Consider the following 18,725-nt stretch of genomic DNA (forward strand, 5'->3'; position numbering starts at 1 on the left):
GAGCAACTTAAATTGGAAAGACCACATAGATAATATTGTGGGGAAGGTGAAACAAAGACTGCCCTTTGTTAGTAGAACACTTAGAAGATGCGACAAACCCACTAAAGAGACAGTCTACATTACACTTATCCATCCTCTGCTGGAATATTGCCGCGCTGTGTGGGATCATTACAAGGTAGGATTGACGGAGGACATCGAAAAAGTGCAAAGACGGACAGCTCGTTTCGTGTTATCACGCAATAGGGGTGAGAGTGTCACTAATATGATATGCGAGTTGGGGTGGCAGTCACCGAAACAAAGGCGGTTTTCTATGAGGCGAGATCTATTTATGAAATTTCAATCACCAACTTTCTCTTCCGAATTTGAAAATATTTTGTTGACACCCACCTAAGTAGGGAGAAATGACCATCATAATAAAATAAGAGAAATCAGAGCTCGAACGTAAAGATTTAGGTGTTCCTTTTTCCCACGCACCATTCGAGTGTGGAATGGTAGAGAAGTAGTATGAAAATGGTTCGATGAACCCTCTGCCAGGCACCTAAGTGTGAATTGCATAGTAACCATGTAGATGTAGATGTAGATAATGCTCCCTTCTCCAGCCTGAATACTTCTGATGATTGTTGCAGGGTGCTTGCTTACCGACATTTCATACCCTACTCGCCAATGGCCATTTGTCTAATGAAGCGCAAAACATGACTCATCTGAATAGGCCACCTGTTTCCACTCAGTGGACGTCCATTTCCAGTATTAATGTGCAAATTCCAGCCTTCATCGCTGATGAACAGCAGTCAACATTGGTGCACGAACCAGCAGGCACCTGCTGTGGAGGCCCATAAGTGGCAACATTTGTTGAACGGTCACTGAGGAGACACTGTTCGTAGCACCTTGGTTAAACTGTTGCTCAACAGTTGCATGTCTCCAGAAAGAGATTTTCACTCTGCAGTGGAGTGTGCGCTGATATGAAACTTCCTGGCAGATTAAAACTGTTTGCTGGACCGAGACTCCAACTCGGGACCTTTGCCTTTCGCGGGCAAGTGCTCTACCATCTGAGCTACCCAAGCATGACTCACGCCCTGTCCTCACAGCTTTACTTCCGCCAGTACCTCGTCTCCTATCTTCCAAACTCTCGCACTGGCCAAATGACCTTTGACAAAACATGCTCCTCTTTGTTGATCTCTTCTATCTCTTCTATCAGTCCTACACGGTTTGGGTCCCAGATTGTCAACAATACTCAAGAATTGGTCAAGAAGCACACTGTAAGCTACTTCCTTTGTGGATGAGTTACGATCTTTAACATCCGCCGGCCAGAGTGGCCAAGTGGTTCTAGGTGCTTCAGTCTGGAACCGCGCGATCACTATGGTCCGTTGATCTCCTCTATCTCTTCTATCAGTCCTACATGGTATGGGTCCCAGATTGGTCAACAATACTCAAGAATTGGTCAAGAAGCACACTGTAAGCTACTTCCTTTGTGGATGAGTTACAATCTTTAACATTCGCCGGCCAGAGTGGCCGAGCGGTTCTAGGCGCTTCAGTCTGGAACCGCGCGATCGCTATGGTCCATTGATCTCCTCTATCTCTTCTATCAGTCCTACACGGTTTGGGTCTCAGATTGGTCAACAATACTCTAGAACTGGTCAAAGAAGCACACTGTAAGCTACTTCCTTTGTGGATGAGTTACAATCTTTAACATTCGCCGGACGGAGTGGCCGAGCGGTTCTAGGCGCTTCAGTCTGGAACCGCGCAATTGCTACAGTTGCAGGTTCGAATCCTGCCTTGGGCACGGATGTGGGTGATGTCCTTAGGTTAGTTAGGTTTAAGTAGTTCTAAGTTCTAGGGGACTGATGACTTTAGAAGTTACGTCCCACAGTGCTCAGAGCCATTTGAACTATTTTGAACTTTAATATTCTTCCTATGAATCACAGTACTAAAAGAAATCCGCTTAATTTCGATTACACGATAAGTCACACAATTCCTGATTGTATCGTCATTGTAGGGTGCAACTTCAACTTGCCAGGTAGGCATTTGGAGGCTCATGCTACAAAATCTGGTGCCAGAGAGAGGGGTTCATTGGAGAGTATTCTAAATGTGTTGTCCAAAAACTACTTTGAGCAGATTATTAGAGAACCAACTTGTGGTGGTAATGTGTTAGACCTCCTAGCAACAAACAGACCTGGCCTAACCGAATCAGTTAACACAGAGGAAGATATCAGTGATTACAAGGCCGTGATAGCAACTTGACCACGGCTTTTACAAGGAATGTTAACAAAGCTGGGAAAATATTTTTGCTTATCAAGAGTGACAGGACACAAATTGCAGAGTGTCTGTGCAGTCAGTGCTGAGGACAAAGATGTGGAGCACAAATGGAAAAAAAAATCAAAAGTATCATTCAATATGTATGTTCTGAGGAATGTGATAAGGGATGGGAAAGACCCATTGTGGTTTAATAGTTGTCAGGAAACTGTGATAGAAACAGAGTTTCATAACAGATACAACACAAGTCGAAACCTAGCTGAAAAAAAGCTGAACAAGTAAAAGTGAGTAGAGCAATGAGAGAACTACTCTATGATTTTAGGAGTAAAATTTTGTCAATAGATCTCAGTAAAATAACTAAGAGGTTTTGGTCTTACGTACAAATCAGTAAGTGGTTGAAAATCACCTATTTGGTCACTCAATGACCATACAGGTACCAAATTGGAAGATAACAGAGAGAAGGCCGAAATACTGAATTCAGTCTTCCGAAACTGTTTCACTGTGGATGACCTCCAATCACCTATGAATGTCGAAACGGCAGATACTGAGATAAAAGATCATGGAAAAGAAATGCAACTACAATCACTTAGTAGTGGAAAGGCATCAGGATCACGAGATAGCTGAGAAATCCTACAAAAATTATGTGAAAGAATTTGCTCCACTTCCAGCAGTATTTTATCATAGATTGCTGGAGTACTGAAGCATAGCACAGATCATTCCATTTTCAAGAAGGGCCGTGGGACAGATGCACATAATTATAGCCCTGTATCATTGACATCAATCTGTTGCAGAATTATGGAACATGTTTTATCCTCAAGAATCCAGATTTACGTGTCCAGAGTATGCTGAGAATACCAAATTTCAGATATTAGCTCCCACCATAGACAATGCAGTAGCTGATGGCCTTCACTTAAGGGGACCACACCATGATTCAGGTCGAAAAAAATGGATTTTCAGTTTTCATCATATCTCGATAGACTGAGGTTTTATTTAAGTACTCTGAAAAGGATATTGCTGAAAAAAAATTTTTTGAGCAGTTAAAGAGCATTTTCCTATCATGTTTATGTGCCATATCCACTTTTCTGTCACCCACCTTCAACCCACCCACTGTCAACTCTAAACCATATGGAGATGCCATTATTAGCAAAACAGAATGTGTAGGCCATGTTGAAAAACGTTTGGGAACAAGGCTGAGAAAACTAACTGTTGATACGAGAGGAAAAAAATTAGAAGATGGAAAATTGTTGAGCGGACAGGGTCGGTTAACTAAAACTGAAATAGAAAACTTGCAGGTATACTATGGGCAGGCAAATTAGGAGAAATAAAGAAAATCTGGAGGCAATGAAGAGAGATGTTTGGGCCATATTCTTCCGTAAGTCCTCTACTGATAAGCCATGTCATGGATTGTGTCCATCAGGAGAAAATTCGTGGTGCAAATACAATAGGGCTCAGGCATCTGGAGAATCTTACTCTCACCAGCATTCTCTTCCTGCTGCTGTTGTGACAGCAATTAAACCTATTTTCAGAGACTTGGCTCATCCTGACCTTCTAAGGAAATGTCTGCATGGGCAGACGCAGAACCCAAATGAATGTTTCAACAGCATAATTGGGAACTGCCTTCCTAAAACTGTATTTGTAGTTATGCATACATGGAAACTAGGAGCTCATGATGCTGTTATTACATTCAACTGTGGTAATGTTGGAACGTGTTGGGTACTGAAAAAGCTGGGAATTAAACCTGCTGAAAATATGATCACTGGGCTGCAACATTGAGATTAAATGTGGACAGCCAATGCAGACAGGTCTGCATCTGGCCAAGAAAGCAAGACAAACATCCAGGAAGTTGAAAAAGAAGCTGAAAGACCTGCTAGAGGCCAAAGAAGGGCCATCATATGCAGCAAGACAGTTTTAATTAACTGTAAGTAACAAATTTTGAAAGTTTTTTTCTGTAAAGTCGATTTCCTGCAAACTAAAATTTTCAGTACACATGCCCTATTATATCAGAAACTATCACAGATAAATGAATGAAATTTTCAGAGACTCTGCATAACATAAAAAGCAACCTCTGACACTACATTCAGTAATATTCCCCCATTACGAAGTTCACAAAAAACATTTTCTGCAGAAAAAACTTAATATTTTTTGTTAATAAATTTAAAAATGTATTTCTTAAAAACTATAAAATGGATAAAGTAGATTTTACTATAGTTGACTCTATTAGCATCATGTAACATACAGTAAAAATATTAAGGTCCTGCATCAAATAGTTTTTTTCAGAAATGGGTCAAATACTTGCCTAAATTAACATGGGTTAGATAGGCAGGGTGTGGTCCCCTTAACGGTCAAGAGCAGTCGCATTTGCATACAGTTGTCAGTGTTAACAGACAAGCAACACTGTGTGAAATAACTGCAGAAATCTATGTCAGACACACAATGAACATATCCATTATGATAGTGCAGCAAAATCTGGCACCAATGGGCTAGGGCAATTGCTTTCAGAACAACACTAACTGCAGCACCTTTCCTGGGCTCGTGACCATATCGGTTGGACCTTCGACGACTGGAAAACTGTGACCTGGTCAGGTGATCCCGATTTCAGTTGGTAAGAGCTGATTGTAGGATTCGAGTATGGCACGGACTCCATGAAGCCGTGGACCCGAGTCATCAACTAGGCACTGTGCAAGCTAGTGGTGGCTCCATAATGGTATGGACTGTGTTTAAATGGAATGAACTGGGCCCTTTGGTCCAACCGAACAGATCACTGAGTGGAAATGGTTATGTTTGGCTACTTAGAGACCGTTTGCAACCAAACAAAGACGAAATTTTTAAGGACGACAATGCATCATGTCACAGTTGGCTTGAAGAACATTCTACACAATTCCAGGGAATGAATTGGCTACCCAGATTGCCCAACATCAAACATTTATGGGACATAATCTAGAGGTCAGCTGCTGCACTACATCGGGCAAAAGGAGGTCCGACGTGATATTGGGAGTTACCACACGACTTGACAGCTCAGTGTATGTCAGGTGATTTCCCCATTTGTAGCTCTTATCGTCAGCCACTTACTTAGTTTCCTTACCGCATCACGTGCCCACAGTGCTGCCGGACAGCATTCTGTCGCACAGGGAGCAGTGGCCGTAAGACCTAGGTTCATCAGCTTTAGTTAGGTTTCAGAATAAACTTCCAGACATTTTACACACTCGTCTTCAATGAATTTCTCCACATCATTACAGCACTGGCTGCAATTCACAAATCATCTTTGCCGGCCACTGTGGCCGAGTCGTTCTAGGTGCTACAGTCTGGAACCGCGCTGCTGCTATGGTCGCAGGTTCCAATGCTACCTCGGTCATGGATGTGCGTGATGTCCTTAGGTTAGTTAGGTTTAAGCAGTTCTAAGTCTAGGGGACTGATGACCTCAAATGTTAAGTCGTATAGTGCTTAGAGCCATTTGAACCATTTGAACAAATCATCTTCACTCCAAGAAGCTCGATTCGTTTTCCAATTATAGGTATTTTGCATGACATATTTGACCTGCAAGTACGGCACAGGTCATTTAGACAAATTGTACTACACTATAAGAGCTAAACTTCTGCACAGTAGATTTATACCCATTTTAGGTTTGGGTCTTCTTTACTTCTGATTTCATGCATCAACTGTCCTAAAGAGGTAGTGAAGAAGGTGTACCTTGTCTTTCCGGTAAAACAAAACTTTTACTAGAATATTAAACAAAATTGCAGGTGACTCCTGTATATAAGAAGGGTGAAAGAACAGACCTCAAAAATTACAGACCAATATCTCCAAACATAAGTTTGCTGCAGGATTTCTGAACATATTCTCAGTTCAAACATTATAAATTTCCTTGAAGGGGAAAGCTTCTGTCCACAAATCAGCAGGGTTTCAAAAAGCATTGCTCGTGTGAAACTCAGCTTGCCCTTTCCTCACATTAGATCCTCAAGCCATGGATGATGGGCAACAGGCAGATTCCATAGTCCTGGATTTCCGTAAAGCATTTGACACGGTGTCATACTGCTGACTGTTAACCGAGGTACAAGCACACAGAATAACTTCTCAGGTATGTGAGTGGCTCAAAGATTTCTAAGTAACAGAACCCAGTATGTTGTCCTCTACGGTGAGTGTTCACCAGAGACAAAGGTATCGTCAGGAGTGCACTGGGAGCCCCACAAAAGTGTGACAGGACCAATGGTTATTTTCTATATGTTTAAATGATCTGGTGGACAGGGTAAGCAGCTGTCTGCGGCTGTTTGCAGATGATCTTGTAGCGTACGGGTAAGTGTCATCATTGAGTGATTGTAGGAGGACACAAGATGATTTAAATGGAACCCATTGAGTGTAAGGTCAAGCTCTTTAGTAAGGCTCATTTGAAAGTGTTGCGTTAACAATTGTTGTTGTTGTTGTTGTTGTGGTCTTCAGTCCTGAGACTGGTTTGATGCAGCTCTCCATGCTACTCTATCCTGCGCAAGCTTCCTCATCTCCCCGTACCTACTGCAACCTATGTCCTTCTGAATCTGTTTAGTGTATTCATCTCTTGGTTGCCCTCTACGATTTTTACCCTCCACGCTGCCCTCCAATACTAAATTGGTGATCTCTTGATGCCTCAGCATATGCCCTACCAACCAATCCCTTCTTCTAGTCAAGTTGTGCCACAAATTTCTCTTCTCCCAAATTCTATTCAATACCTCCTCATTAGCTATGTGGTCTACCCATATAATCTTCAGCATTCTTCTGTAGCACCACATTTTGAAAGCTTCTATTCTCTTCTTGTCTAAATTATTTATCGTCCACATTTCACTTCCATACATGGCCACACACCATACAAATACTTTCAGAAACGACTTCCTGACACTTAAATCTATACTCGATGTTAACAATTTTCTCTTCTTCAGAAACGCTTTCCTTGCCATTGCCAGTCTACATTTTATATCTGTTAACAATTACGACATGAAAAATATTAGCTGCTAATGATTCACCACAAGCATCAGTAGGGCAATAGAAAATGAATGTCTGGGAGGTGCAGAGATTATGTGTCTATGGGATATATGTATGACACTTCACAAAATGGACATCATCGGCATTCAAGAAATGTTCAAACCTAACCATTAACTTGCAGCATAAACAGTGAATGAAAAAAATGACATGCCGCAGTGGCCACAAAGGTTTGCACCGTCCAGATTGAAGGGAACTCTTTGGGAGTTAAGAACTGTGCAGGACATTCAGCTAGGTATACACTCTTAAAGGAAGCATATAGAATCATAATGGCGTAAATAAGTGATGAGCACTGATAGAATGTAATGGCATGCAACCGATGCGAAACAGTCTGTCCTGGAGTTTATCATGAAACTGGATATACTTTAAGGTACAGCTGCACCTAGTGTAATAATATGTTTTATAAGCATGGAAAAAACAGACATCCATGGACTGAATTTGTCCAGTGGTTCCAGGTAGTATCAACTGCAGTGACACAAACTTTTCAGGAGGTATAGTTTGCTCTATTTGAGTACAATTTTTTTATGTGAGCCAAGAATCGAGCAAAAGCTAGTTATTTAGACCAGCTATTTGCCAAAAGCCGTTATAATACCATACGTTTATTTCTCTTGTGCCCATTTTCCCACTTTTGCTTGCTGTGACATAAATATTCCCTACTGCCATTGCAAGATCAAGCACATGAGAAAGAATAATAGGGGCAGAGCATCTCCAACTTCTCACAAAACAGTAAATAACTTTCCAGATTAACAGTTGACACAACTGTATACAAATGTGTTAAGGCGCTGATGTTAGTTGATCTTGATACAACTGTCTATTATACTTCTAATTTCTAGGGTTTTTTCATACGCATTTCCTCTTCAAATCTCAAATGGTTGGAGTTGAAAACAAATTCCTTATTGAATGACGGGATAAGTTTGTTTATCTCACCTACAAATTTTTGGAACAATTCTACAGTTTGCTGTGTGGTGTCAAGCTGACAATTTGTTCTATAGCGGCGTTTGAAGTTATACAAACACCCACTCCTTCTCTCAAAATCACTGTAATCTGTGTTGTGGACAATTTGATAGGTATAATGTAGTAGGCCACTAGCACCTTATTCTCCCTTGAATATCCATGGTTTGTTGAGATGCTGGACAAACGTGTGGTTCCTGAAGAGAGGCAACAGCCTTTTCAATAATTGCAGGGCAACAGTCTGGATGATTAACTGAACTGGCCTTGTAACATTAACCAAAACGGCCTTGCTTGATGGTACTGTGAGCGGCTGAAAGCAAGGGGAAACTACAACCGTAACTTTTCCTGAGCACATGCAGCTTTACTGTGTGGTTAAATGATGATGGCGTCACATTGAGTGAAATATTCTGGAGGTAAAATAGTCCCCCAATCAGATCTCTGGGCAGGCACTATTCAGGAGGATGTTGTTATCAGGAGAAACAAAACTGGAGTTCTACAGATCGGAGCATGGAATGTACGTTAGGTTAGAAAATTTTAAAAGGGAAATGGAAAATCAAATTGGGATAATGCAGAAGTAGTTTTAATAACGAATTAAAAAAAAAATAGGAACATGGGTAGATTATTATGAACAGCATACTGAAAGCATTATTGCAGCACAGACAGACACAAATCCCACGCCTACCACAGTACTACAAGTTTATATTCCAACTAGCTCCGCAGATGAGGAAGAGATTGAAGAAATGTATGATGAGATAAAAGAAATTATTCAGATGTTGAAGGGGAGAGCAGTTTAATGGAATGGACGATGTCTTGAAGGGAGGGTATAAGATGAACATCAACAAAAGGAAAACGAGGATAATGGAATGTAGTTGAATTAAATCGGGTGATGCTGCAGGAATTAGATTAGGAAATGAGACGATTAAAGTAGTAAAGGAGTTTTGCTATTTGGGGAGCAAAATAACTGATGATGGTCGAAGTTGAGAGGATACAAAGAGTAGACTGGCTATAGTAAGGAAAGCGTTTCTGAAGAAGAGAAATTTGTTAACATCGAGTATAGATTTAAATGTCAGAAAGTCATTTCTGAAAGTATTTGTATGGAGTGTAGCCATGTATGGAAGTGAAACGTGGACGATAAATAGCTTAGACAAGAAGAGAATAGAAGCTTTCGAAATGTGGTGCTACAGAAGAATGCTGAAGATTAGATGGGTAGATCATGTAACTATTGAGGAGGTGTTGAATAGGATTGGGGAGAAGAGAAGTTTGTGGCACAACGTGACTAGAAGAAGGGATCGGTTGGTAGGATATGTTCTGAGGCATCAAGGTATCACCAGTTCAGTATTGGAGGGCAGCATGGAGGGTAAAATACGTAGAGGGAGTCTAAGAGATGAATACACTAAGCAGATTTGGAAGGATGTAGGCTGCAGTACGTACTGGGAGATGAAGCAGCCTGCACAGAATAGAGCAGCATGGAGAGCTGCATCAAACCAGTCTCAGGGCTGAAGACCACAACAACATGGTTTAAGGTACTGTTGAAAAACCATACAGGTTCTGTATTTATCCAAGGTGATTTGAAGCTGCTTTGAACGCCAAGAGTTTTGTACACTACATTAGGGGTGGTAATGGGATGTGTTTTTGATGTTTTCATATTTTTGTCCACCCCGTAGATTGACAAAGGGCCCAGACACATGTATACTAAACACAGCTTCAAAATAATGGAATAGGCCTACTACTGGTTCATAACCAACAGCATATACTTCAACCTTCCAAAAACTCATATTATGCAATTCTAAATCTACAGAAATGCCTTACACATATGAGAAATAGAGATCAATAGGTATCATATGCGAATTTTGTGAGCATCCAGATGGACAATAAACTGATATGCCCCCGTTTGTGGCTAAGTTAACCAAAAAGCTCAGCTCTGGCTGCTTTACTAAACTAAACTCTATTCCTGAAGGCCTTGAAAGCCCACCAGTGCCAACTGACTATCATGTCATCCCATAGGCGTCACTGGGTGTGGATATGGAGGGGCATGTGGTCAGCACACTGCTCTCCCGGCTGTTGCCAGCTTTTGTGGACAGAGCCACTACTTCTGTCAAGTAGCTCCTTAATCGGCCTCACAAGGGCTGAGTGCACCCAGACAGTCATCCGTCCAAACAGCTGACAGCACTTAACTTTGGTGATCTGATGAGAACTGGTGTTTGCCACTGTGGCAATGCCGATGGTTGCTCTGACTATTCTGCACCCAGAAATCTCTCTCACCATGTTGACCTACAGACATGACTGCTAGCATCTTTCACTCAGTTCTGTCCTATGATATACTCTTTTGAAACATTGCAGCTAAGGCGAACAAAAATGTTTATTCTACAGAAGTGAGGAATAAGAGCATTGAGTACAAAAACTGATAACCAAACATCTTGCAGAAGCTCTTCAGGGACCTACAGATTCTTACACTTAATATGCCAATGCATATACTATCTAATGGTAGCAGTTGTAAATAACAAGAGTGTATTCAGGATGACTTCACCAGATCATAACCACAATACTACAAGTAGAAATAAGTTCCAGATAAGCTATGTATCCTGTTTTAGGATTTAGGATGGAGTTTGGTATACTGGTGCAAAAGTGTGAAAAAGGTTGCCAGTGGATATAAGGCAGAATACTTAAAATCTATAAATATTCAAAGTCAAAGTAAAAGAATACCCCAGTAGCCACTGCTTCTGCAATTTACTGAACACTTGGACTCAACAATGTAAAATCTGCATAACTCTTAAGCTTTCTATTAGATTCATCTTTACTTTGTCAATATATAGATTGTGGACTATGTAAAGCTAAAATACCTTTGCGATGTTTTTAATAATAACAGCAGCTGGGTACATAACAGGAGGAGCAGCAGTTTATTGTCAAAGCAGCTGCTTTTCTCCTAACGTAGATATATAATGTAAAACAGAAGTAATTGCCATCATTATTGGCGTGAGTAGATTTGCTTAACCACACTTTATTGTTAGTGTACTTTACAGAATAATTCAACAGGGCCTTCTGCCTGTCAGTTTACAACTTTACTCATTCCACGTCTCTAAAGGCTGTCCATGATGATGGGATATAAAACTAAAACCAAACTCCGTCCAAACAGGTCTTGGAAGGTCCAACAGTACCGATCACAATGTGTGAACAAAAGACTCCATTCATCCATTCCTTTACGTTCCAATAATCCCATCAAGCAGAAGAGCCTTCACAGATGTGAAATGAATCAGAATACAGTGTGTCCCAGGAGAAATAGTCAGTATTCACGTACATGACACACAGTCATTCAAAGCAAAAGAAAAATAATTCTGTCAGAGACAGCAAAGGACTTGGAAGAGCAGTTGAATGGAATGGACAGTGTCTTGAAAGGAGGATATAAGATGAACATCAACAAAAGCAAAATGAGGATAATGGAATGTAGTCTGATGCAGAGGGTATTAGATAAGGAAATGAGACACTTAAAACAGTAAAGGAGTTTTGCTATTTGAGGAGCAAAATAACTGATGATGGTCAAAGTAGAGAGGATATAAAATGTAAACGGGCAATGGCAAGAAAAGCGTTTCTGAAGAAGACATATTTGTTAACATTGAGTATAGATTTAAATGACAGGAAGTCATTTCTGAAAGTATTTGTATGGAGTGTAGCCATGTATGGAAGTGAAACATGGACAATAAATAGTTTGGACAATAAGAGAATAGAAACTTCCGAAATGTGGCGCTACAGAAGAATGCTGAAGATTAGATCACATAACTAATGAGGAGGTATTGAACAGAATTGGGGAGGAGTTTGTGGCACAACTTGACCAGAAGAAGGGACCGGTTGGTAGGATATGTTCTGAGGCATCAAGGTATCACCAGTTTAGTATTGGAGGGCAGCATGGAGGGTAAAATACGTAGAGGGAGTCAAAGAGATGAATACACTAAGCAGATTTGGAAGGATGTACGCTGCAGTAGGTATTGGGAGATGAAGCAGCTTGTACAGGATAGAGCAGCATGGAGAGCTGCATCAAACCAGTCTCAGGACTGAAGACCACAACAACAACAACAATCCCATCAAGCAGGAGAGCCTTCACAGATGAGAAATGAATCAGTACACAGTGTGTCCCAGGAGAAATAGTCAGTATTCACGGAAAGACACAGTCATTCAAAGCAAAAAAAGTATGGTAAACATGGGGCTTAAAATGCATGAGCACTTGTTCATCTTCGATACTATGAAATAAATCTCTTCTTTGCCAACTTTTTGCTCTCCACATATTACAAAGAGGTAGTATGGACCAAAGCAAAAGAGAAGTGTTTAATAAACATGGGCTCTAAAATGCATATCTTAAGAACTATGATCAATTTTCCATCTTCGCTACTGTGAAGTACATCTCTTCTACTGAACAAGTGCTCCTAGTTCTCATGTTATGTACTTTAGAGCCCATGTTTACTAGACACTTCTCTTTTGTTTTGGTCCATACTACCTCCTCCCAAAATATGGAAACCAAAGAGCTTGTTATGGAAGAGATTTGTTGCAAAGTTTTAAAGATGAAGTAGTCCTCATAGGTCCTAAAATACACATTTTAGAGCCCATGTTTAATGGACTTGAATGACTATTCATAGCATATCTCAAGATAATGACCATTCCACCTGGAACACCCTTTATACATTAACATAAGACAAAGAATGAATGAACAAATGATCACTTTTCATGTGTCAACACACTGCTCAGTTTATATGTTACATTAAAATTCACCTGCCACAGATCTTATAATTTTCTCTAGTACATACAAACTTACATTCTTAAAAGGGCCTATAAGGCTACGCAATAGATCTCTTCAGAAAAGAGTTAATCCCTGAATCTAGGTGTAGTAAATAACTAGATATGCTCTCCATTTTCTTTCAAACTAGTAGAGATTTCGAATTTCTTGCTTTGTGGTAGACAAGAGCTTGTTGAATATCTTACCAGTAGAATACATAACGTCATTCTGAGCCCTGGACAAGAGGGAAAAAGTCTATATGAAAATAACTTTTAGGCCTTGTATTGTCACTGTGTAAATAATAGTTTAGTGAACTTCTGTTATTAACAACAAACACCATTAAAGAGTAAATAAATTGGGAAGTCAGTGCGAGAATAACATGATCTTTAAAACGGCTTTTGCAACATGTACAATTACCAAGATTACACAAAATTCTTTCTGCTCAGTTCCACATAATAAACAGTCTAATTAATTTAGGTGCAATCTCACAGAACTCAGTTCCATGAAACAAGGAGAACAAGCATGCAAAACACGCCAACAAATTTGTTTTTATGTCAACACAATGACAGAGGTCTCTTAAGTGCATAACACACAGATCTCAACTTTTTGCTTGGTTGATCTATGGATTGTCTACATTTAATTTTGGAAATATGTCTCAGTAAAAGTTTTTTAATGGTAGCTCTATGAAAATTAGCTTGGGTACCATTCACAGCCAAAACTTTCTGAAGCATAATACACATTGTTAACTTTTAACTTGAAATGTAATGCACAAATGTATCAAAGGGAACTGGTATTTGAAAAAACAGTGAGTGCTTTGGACTAGTGGGTGAACGGGACTGATAAACATTCACAAAAATTATGCTAACAATTCAGATCGAGTATGATTATTTAAGGCGATTCTGAATCCAGCACTCTCTCTCATTTGTTACAGTAATTTCGGTTATTGCAGTTTTGAGGCTGATAACTCTTTAATATATATAACTCTTTTTGCTAGTCTTAGTGCCTTTCTGACCAGTGTGTAAGTATACTATTAAAATCCTGTTAAATTATTTACATCCCTTGCGTCGTAATTATGTCGCTTACTATACTGTTCTGACATCGTAACTGTAACGCTACAATTTACGATGCGCAAATTTTTGTAAGGTTGTCAGTTCATAGCTGCAAAAGCGATCGTGTTGATTTTGTGTGTTGTTACTTCCAGTACAATTACAAAACTGTCTGAAAGTCCGAGGAACCGCAATAAGCGGGTGACTGAAACACAATTCAGGCAACTGAATTATTAGTTTGAGATTTCGTAGTCTGGAAGCAAATGGGCGATACACTCATTTTGATCTTGCTTAGAAGATCGAAATGTACTATTCTATAGACATTATTTTGTCTTTCTTCCTAAAGGTGTGTCCACTATCTCAAATATCTTGATAGGTGTATTTCCACATGACATGTCGAAAGTTTTACGTATTTGCGCATATTGCTTCGATGAATTCATATTTCGCTTTTATTTTCCTTCATTTGTATCCGTTTTTGTCAACTCCCACACGCCAGTGTTGACAGCCGTGGGCTGGCCCCGCCTACTACCTGAAAGCCGTCGAACAAGTTTCCAAATTTGGTCAACAATACCTGACTATGCGATTTCCCGCAACTTTGAAGCGTAACTTACACAGGCCAGGCATCTCCTCGAAGTGTGCTATCCCTTTATCGGCCAAATCCAGCTCAGGATTCTGGATTTCCTTCGCTTCGTCGATGACTTTACGCGCCTTCGACATTTTGGTGTTGGGAATACACGACACTGGCGCTTGATTCATTGTCTGCTCGACTTTTTTTAACACCAATTGATAAGAACACACCACTTCCTGACACAAGCAAAGTTACTTCACAGTACGTGCTCCTGCCGCTAGATGGCAAGCACGTCGTGCCATGTGCCAAATGTATCTTGTAGTATCTGCATTTGCTCACAGATGGCAATGTAGCCAATTCAAGCAGTTCAGGTCGGAAAGAGCGCTCGTTTACGAAGTCCGTAAGTATCATTGTTCAATTTTTTGCCTTGAGAACTTGGGAATATATCGTGAAATTAATTGATTTTCGTCTATATCAACGCTTCTTGCGCCGTTAGATTTTAAAATAATAAGCAGGAATTTACTAGGTTTATTTTTAGTGCATCAACATGACGATTTTTCAGAACTTTATTTCATAACGAATCAGAAAAAGCTTTTTGAAGCGTTTTGGGGAAAGGCGATTTCTCTGCCTGAGTCATCTATAGGGGGGGGGGGGGGGGGCAGGTCATACTAGTCTCAGGAAACAACGACTCGAGACAACATACAGCACATCTAATTAAATAAAACAGTAAACCAGTGAAAAACTGCTTTTAATAAACATTTTAAATACAAGAATGCACTTGTACAGTGCGAGAAAACATGCAGCCTTTCTTATTAAATAAAACAGTAAACTAGTAAAAAACTGCAAATATCTTCGGTGGGGCGGGGGGCAGCTGCCCCCCCCTGCCCCTCACTGGGTACGCCCATGCCTATGATCCTAAAACAGAGCTTCAGTTTCTAATTGTACGTGTAGATATGTCGGTATTAATATGGTGTCAAATTTTCTATCAATTCTTAACGAATTTAATGTTATAAAAACAGAATTGTCCACACTCTCCTTGCCATGGTATTCGTGAATGATACGAGAAACACCCTATAACATCAAATTTCTGTTCTTTTAAACAGGATTTTTGTTCTTATTACGGAAGTTTATTCGCTCAGATCGCGCAAAAATACACAACTAATTCTTATTTCAGCGAAATTAAATCGTCATCTTAAGATCATTTGTATACAAAAAATTTACAGGGCTAATCCATTACGCCAACTGCTCACACTGATTGGACACAGCTGTAATATACATAAAACTACATTTACGTAACGACATTCGATACTACCGTCTCTCGTCATACTATAACAGCCGTCCAGAAAGTTCACAAGTTGGAAATAAAATTCATAAGACGTGTATAAAATGTTTTCCTGTTGTACCCTTGTTGACATCTAATACGAAACTGTAATGAGGCAGTCAACGGAACGCATCATGTTTTGAGGCGCCACCGGCCGAACGGAAGCGTCCGATTCCACACGTCTGCTTTCACCCATGACGTTATCGTGGCGGAAACGCCTATTCTAGCGTATACTAAATGGCGACTATGGCGTCACTATACACACACTCTAACAAACTCGTACAAAAATAAAATAACGCAATAACGTCTCACTTCAAAAATAAAATGAAACTAACAAGGCAACTGCGGGAATTTGGGGGTTTAGGGCGGGGACAAGCTAAATATATAACAATTAAAAAAGCGCACCATCCCAAAACAAATAACATTAAAAAAATCAAATTGGAATATACCACGACACCGACGAAATCGCGGGAATCAGACATTTCCCTTGCCCTACATAGCTCAATCGCAGCTATCGATACCAAAAACAGAGTTACCACGGCCAAAAAATTGTACTCGAATATTTTTCTTGACATATATAGCTCAATGCTTACTACTCCGAATAGTGGAATCAAACATTTCGCTTGACCTTTAGCTCAACCACAGCTATCGATACCAAAAAATCAACACCAGCAGCTCTGACAAGTGGAACCAAGACTCCAGCAACTCACAAACACAAATACTTCCATATTCACCCCATCAATTAAAACAAAACCAATCTACCATAAATATACAACAGACAAAATATACAACAGACAAAACATGACAATTACTATAGAATAAAACCAAAACAAGAATCACTTACCAACAAAAGCCTCTGGCAATTCCACTTAGGTTGGCCACCACAAGCACACATCCACACACACACACACACACACACACACACACACACACACACACACACACACACAAACAAAGAAAAAAAGAAACCTCAACTCACCATCTTCGACCTATACACCTTTCGCACAACCCTTAAAAAAAAAATCTCAGGGATGCTTTTCCGCTAACAGTACTGATCTAAATTCTAAATGAGAGGTTGCAGATAGGAAGACTGCAACTTACCTCTCCCTGTAACTGATTTACTTACCCCCTAAAACACCTCTTCATATTAAATACACTCCTGGAAATTGAAATAAGAACACCATGAATTCATTGTCCCAGGAAGGGGAAACTTTATTGACACATTCCTGGGGTCAGATACATCACATGATCACACTGACAGAACCACAGGCACATAGACACAGGCAACAGAGCATGCACAATGTCGGCACTAGTACAGTGTATATCCACCTTTCGCAGCAATGCAGGCTGCTATTCTCCCATGGAGACGATCGTAGAGATGCTGGATGTAGTCCTGTGGAACGGCTTGCCATGCCATTTCCACCTGGCGCCTCAGTTGGACCAGCGTTCGTGCTGGACGTGCAGACTGCGTGAGACGACGCTTCATCCAGTCCCAAACATGCTCAATGGGGGACAGATCCGGAGATCTTGCTGGCCAGGGTAGTTGACTTACACCTTCTAGAGCACGTTGGGTGGCACGGGATACATGCGGACGTGCATTGTCCTGTTGGAACAGCAAGTTCCCTTGCCGGTCTAGGAATGGTAGAACGATGGGTTCGATGACGGTTTGGATGTACCGTGCACTATTCAGTGTCCCCTCGACGATCACCAGTGGTGTACGGCCAGTGTAGGAGATCGCTCCCCACACCATGATTCCGGGTGTTGGCCCTGTGTGCCTCGGTCGTATGCAGTCCTGATTGTGGCGCTCACCTGCACGGCGCCAAACACGCATACGACCATCATTGGCACCAAGGCAGAAGCGACTCTCATCGCTGAAGACGACACATCTCCATTCGTCTCTCCATTCACGCCTGTCGCGACACCACTGGAGGCGGGCTGCACGATGTTGGGGTGTGAGCGGAAGATAGCCTAACGGTGTGTGGGACCGTAGCCCAGTTTCATGGAGACGGTTGCGAATGGTCCTCGCCGATACCCCAGGAGCAACAGTGTCCCTAATTTGCTGGGAAGTGGCGGTGCGGTCCCCTACGGCACTGCGTAGGATCCTACGACAACATCGATGTACTGTGGAGACCTCACGCCCCACGTGTTGAGCAATTCGGCGGTACGTCCACCCGGCCTCCCGCATGCCCACTATACGCCCTCGCTCAAAGTCCGTCAACTGCACATACGGTTCACGTCCACACTGTCGCGGCATGCTACCAGTGTTAAAGACTGCGATGGAGCTCCGTATGCCACGGCAAACTGGCTGACACTGACGGCGGCGGTGCACAAATGCTGCGCAGCTAGCGCCATTCGATGACCAACACCGCGGTTCCTGGTGTGTTCGCTGTGCCGTGCGTGTGATCATTGCTTGTACAGCCCTCTCGCAGTGTCCGGAGCAAGTATGGTGGGTCTGACACACCGGTGTCAATGTGTTCTTTTTTCCATTTCCAGGAGTGTAGAAGCCCTAGCATCATCAGTTTTAAAACATATACTGTGGTTAACTACGACATGATTATAATTCTTTTTCTCCAAAAGTCTGTAAGACGAAAATGCATCAGAAATTACAGTAATATGCTTCTTAACATACTCCTCAATCAGTCCCAATAGTTTCCTTTTGCTACGACCATGCATAACCCTAAAAACAGAATCAGCAAACTCCACACCCCAAAATAACATCCCTCCATGCCTGCAAACCAATCAGAGAACTGTCCCTGCCATACTCTCTCTTACCAAACTGCGATTCATCAATTCCAACAACAACCCCTGGCCCACCCTACT

General features: G+C 41.2%; 1 protein-coding gene across 1 annotated transcript in view; it reads right to left on the reverse strand.

Annotated features, from left to right (window-relative positions):
• LOC126428160 (ras suppressor protein 1) overlaps positions 1 to 14,863 on the reverse strand; it is a 60,844-nt gene extending 45,981 nt beyond the window's left edge. Inside the window, exon 1 of the mRNA XM_050090070.1 lies at positions 14,628 to 14,863. Coding sequence (XP_049946027.1) covers positions 14,628 to 14,772 — 145 coding nt within the window. The 5' untranslated portion in view covers positions 14,773 to 14,863. The remainder of the gene's footprint in view (positions 1 to 14,627) is intronic.
• Positions 14,864 to 18,725: the final 3,862 nt, after the last annotated feature.

Source organism: Schistocerca serialis, chromosome 12 (assembly GCF_023864345.2).
Source record: "Schistocerca serialis cubense isolate TAMUIC-IGC-003099 chromosome 12, iqSchSeri2.2, whole genome shotgun sequence".
Taxonomy (NCBI): domain Eukaryota; kingdom Metazoa; phylum Arthropoda; class Insecta; order Orthoptera; family Acrididae; genus Schistocerca; species Schistocerca serialis.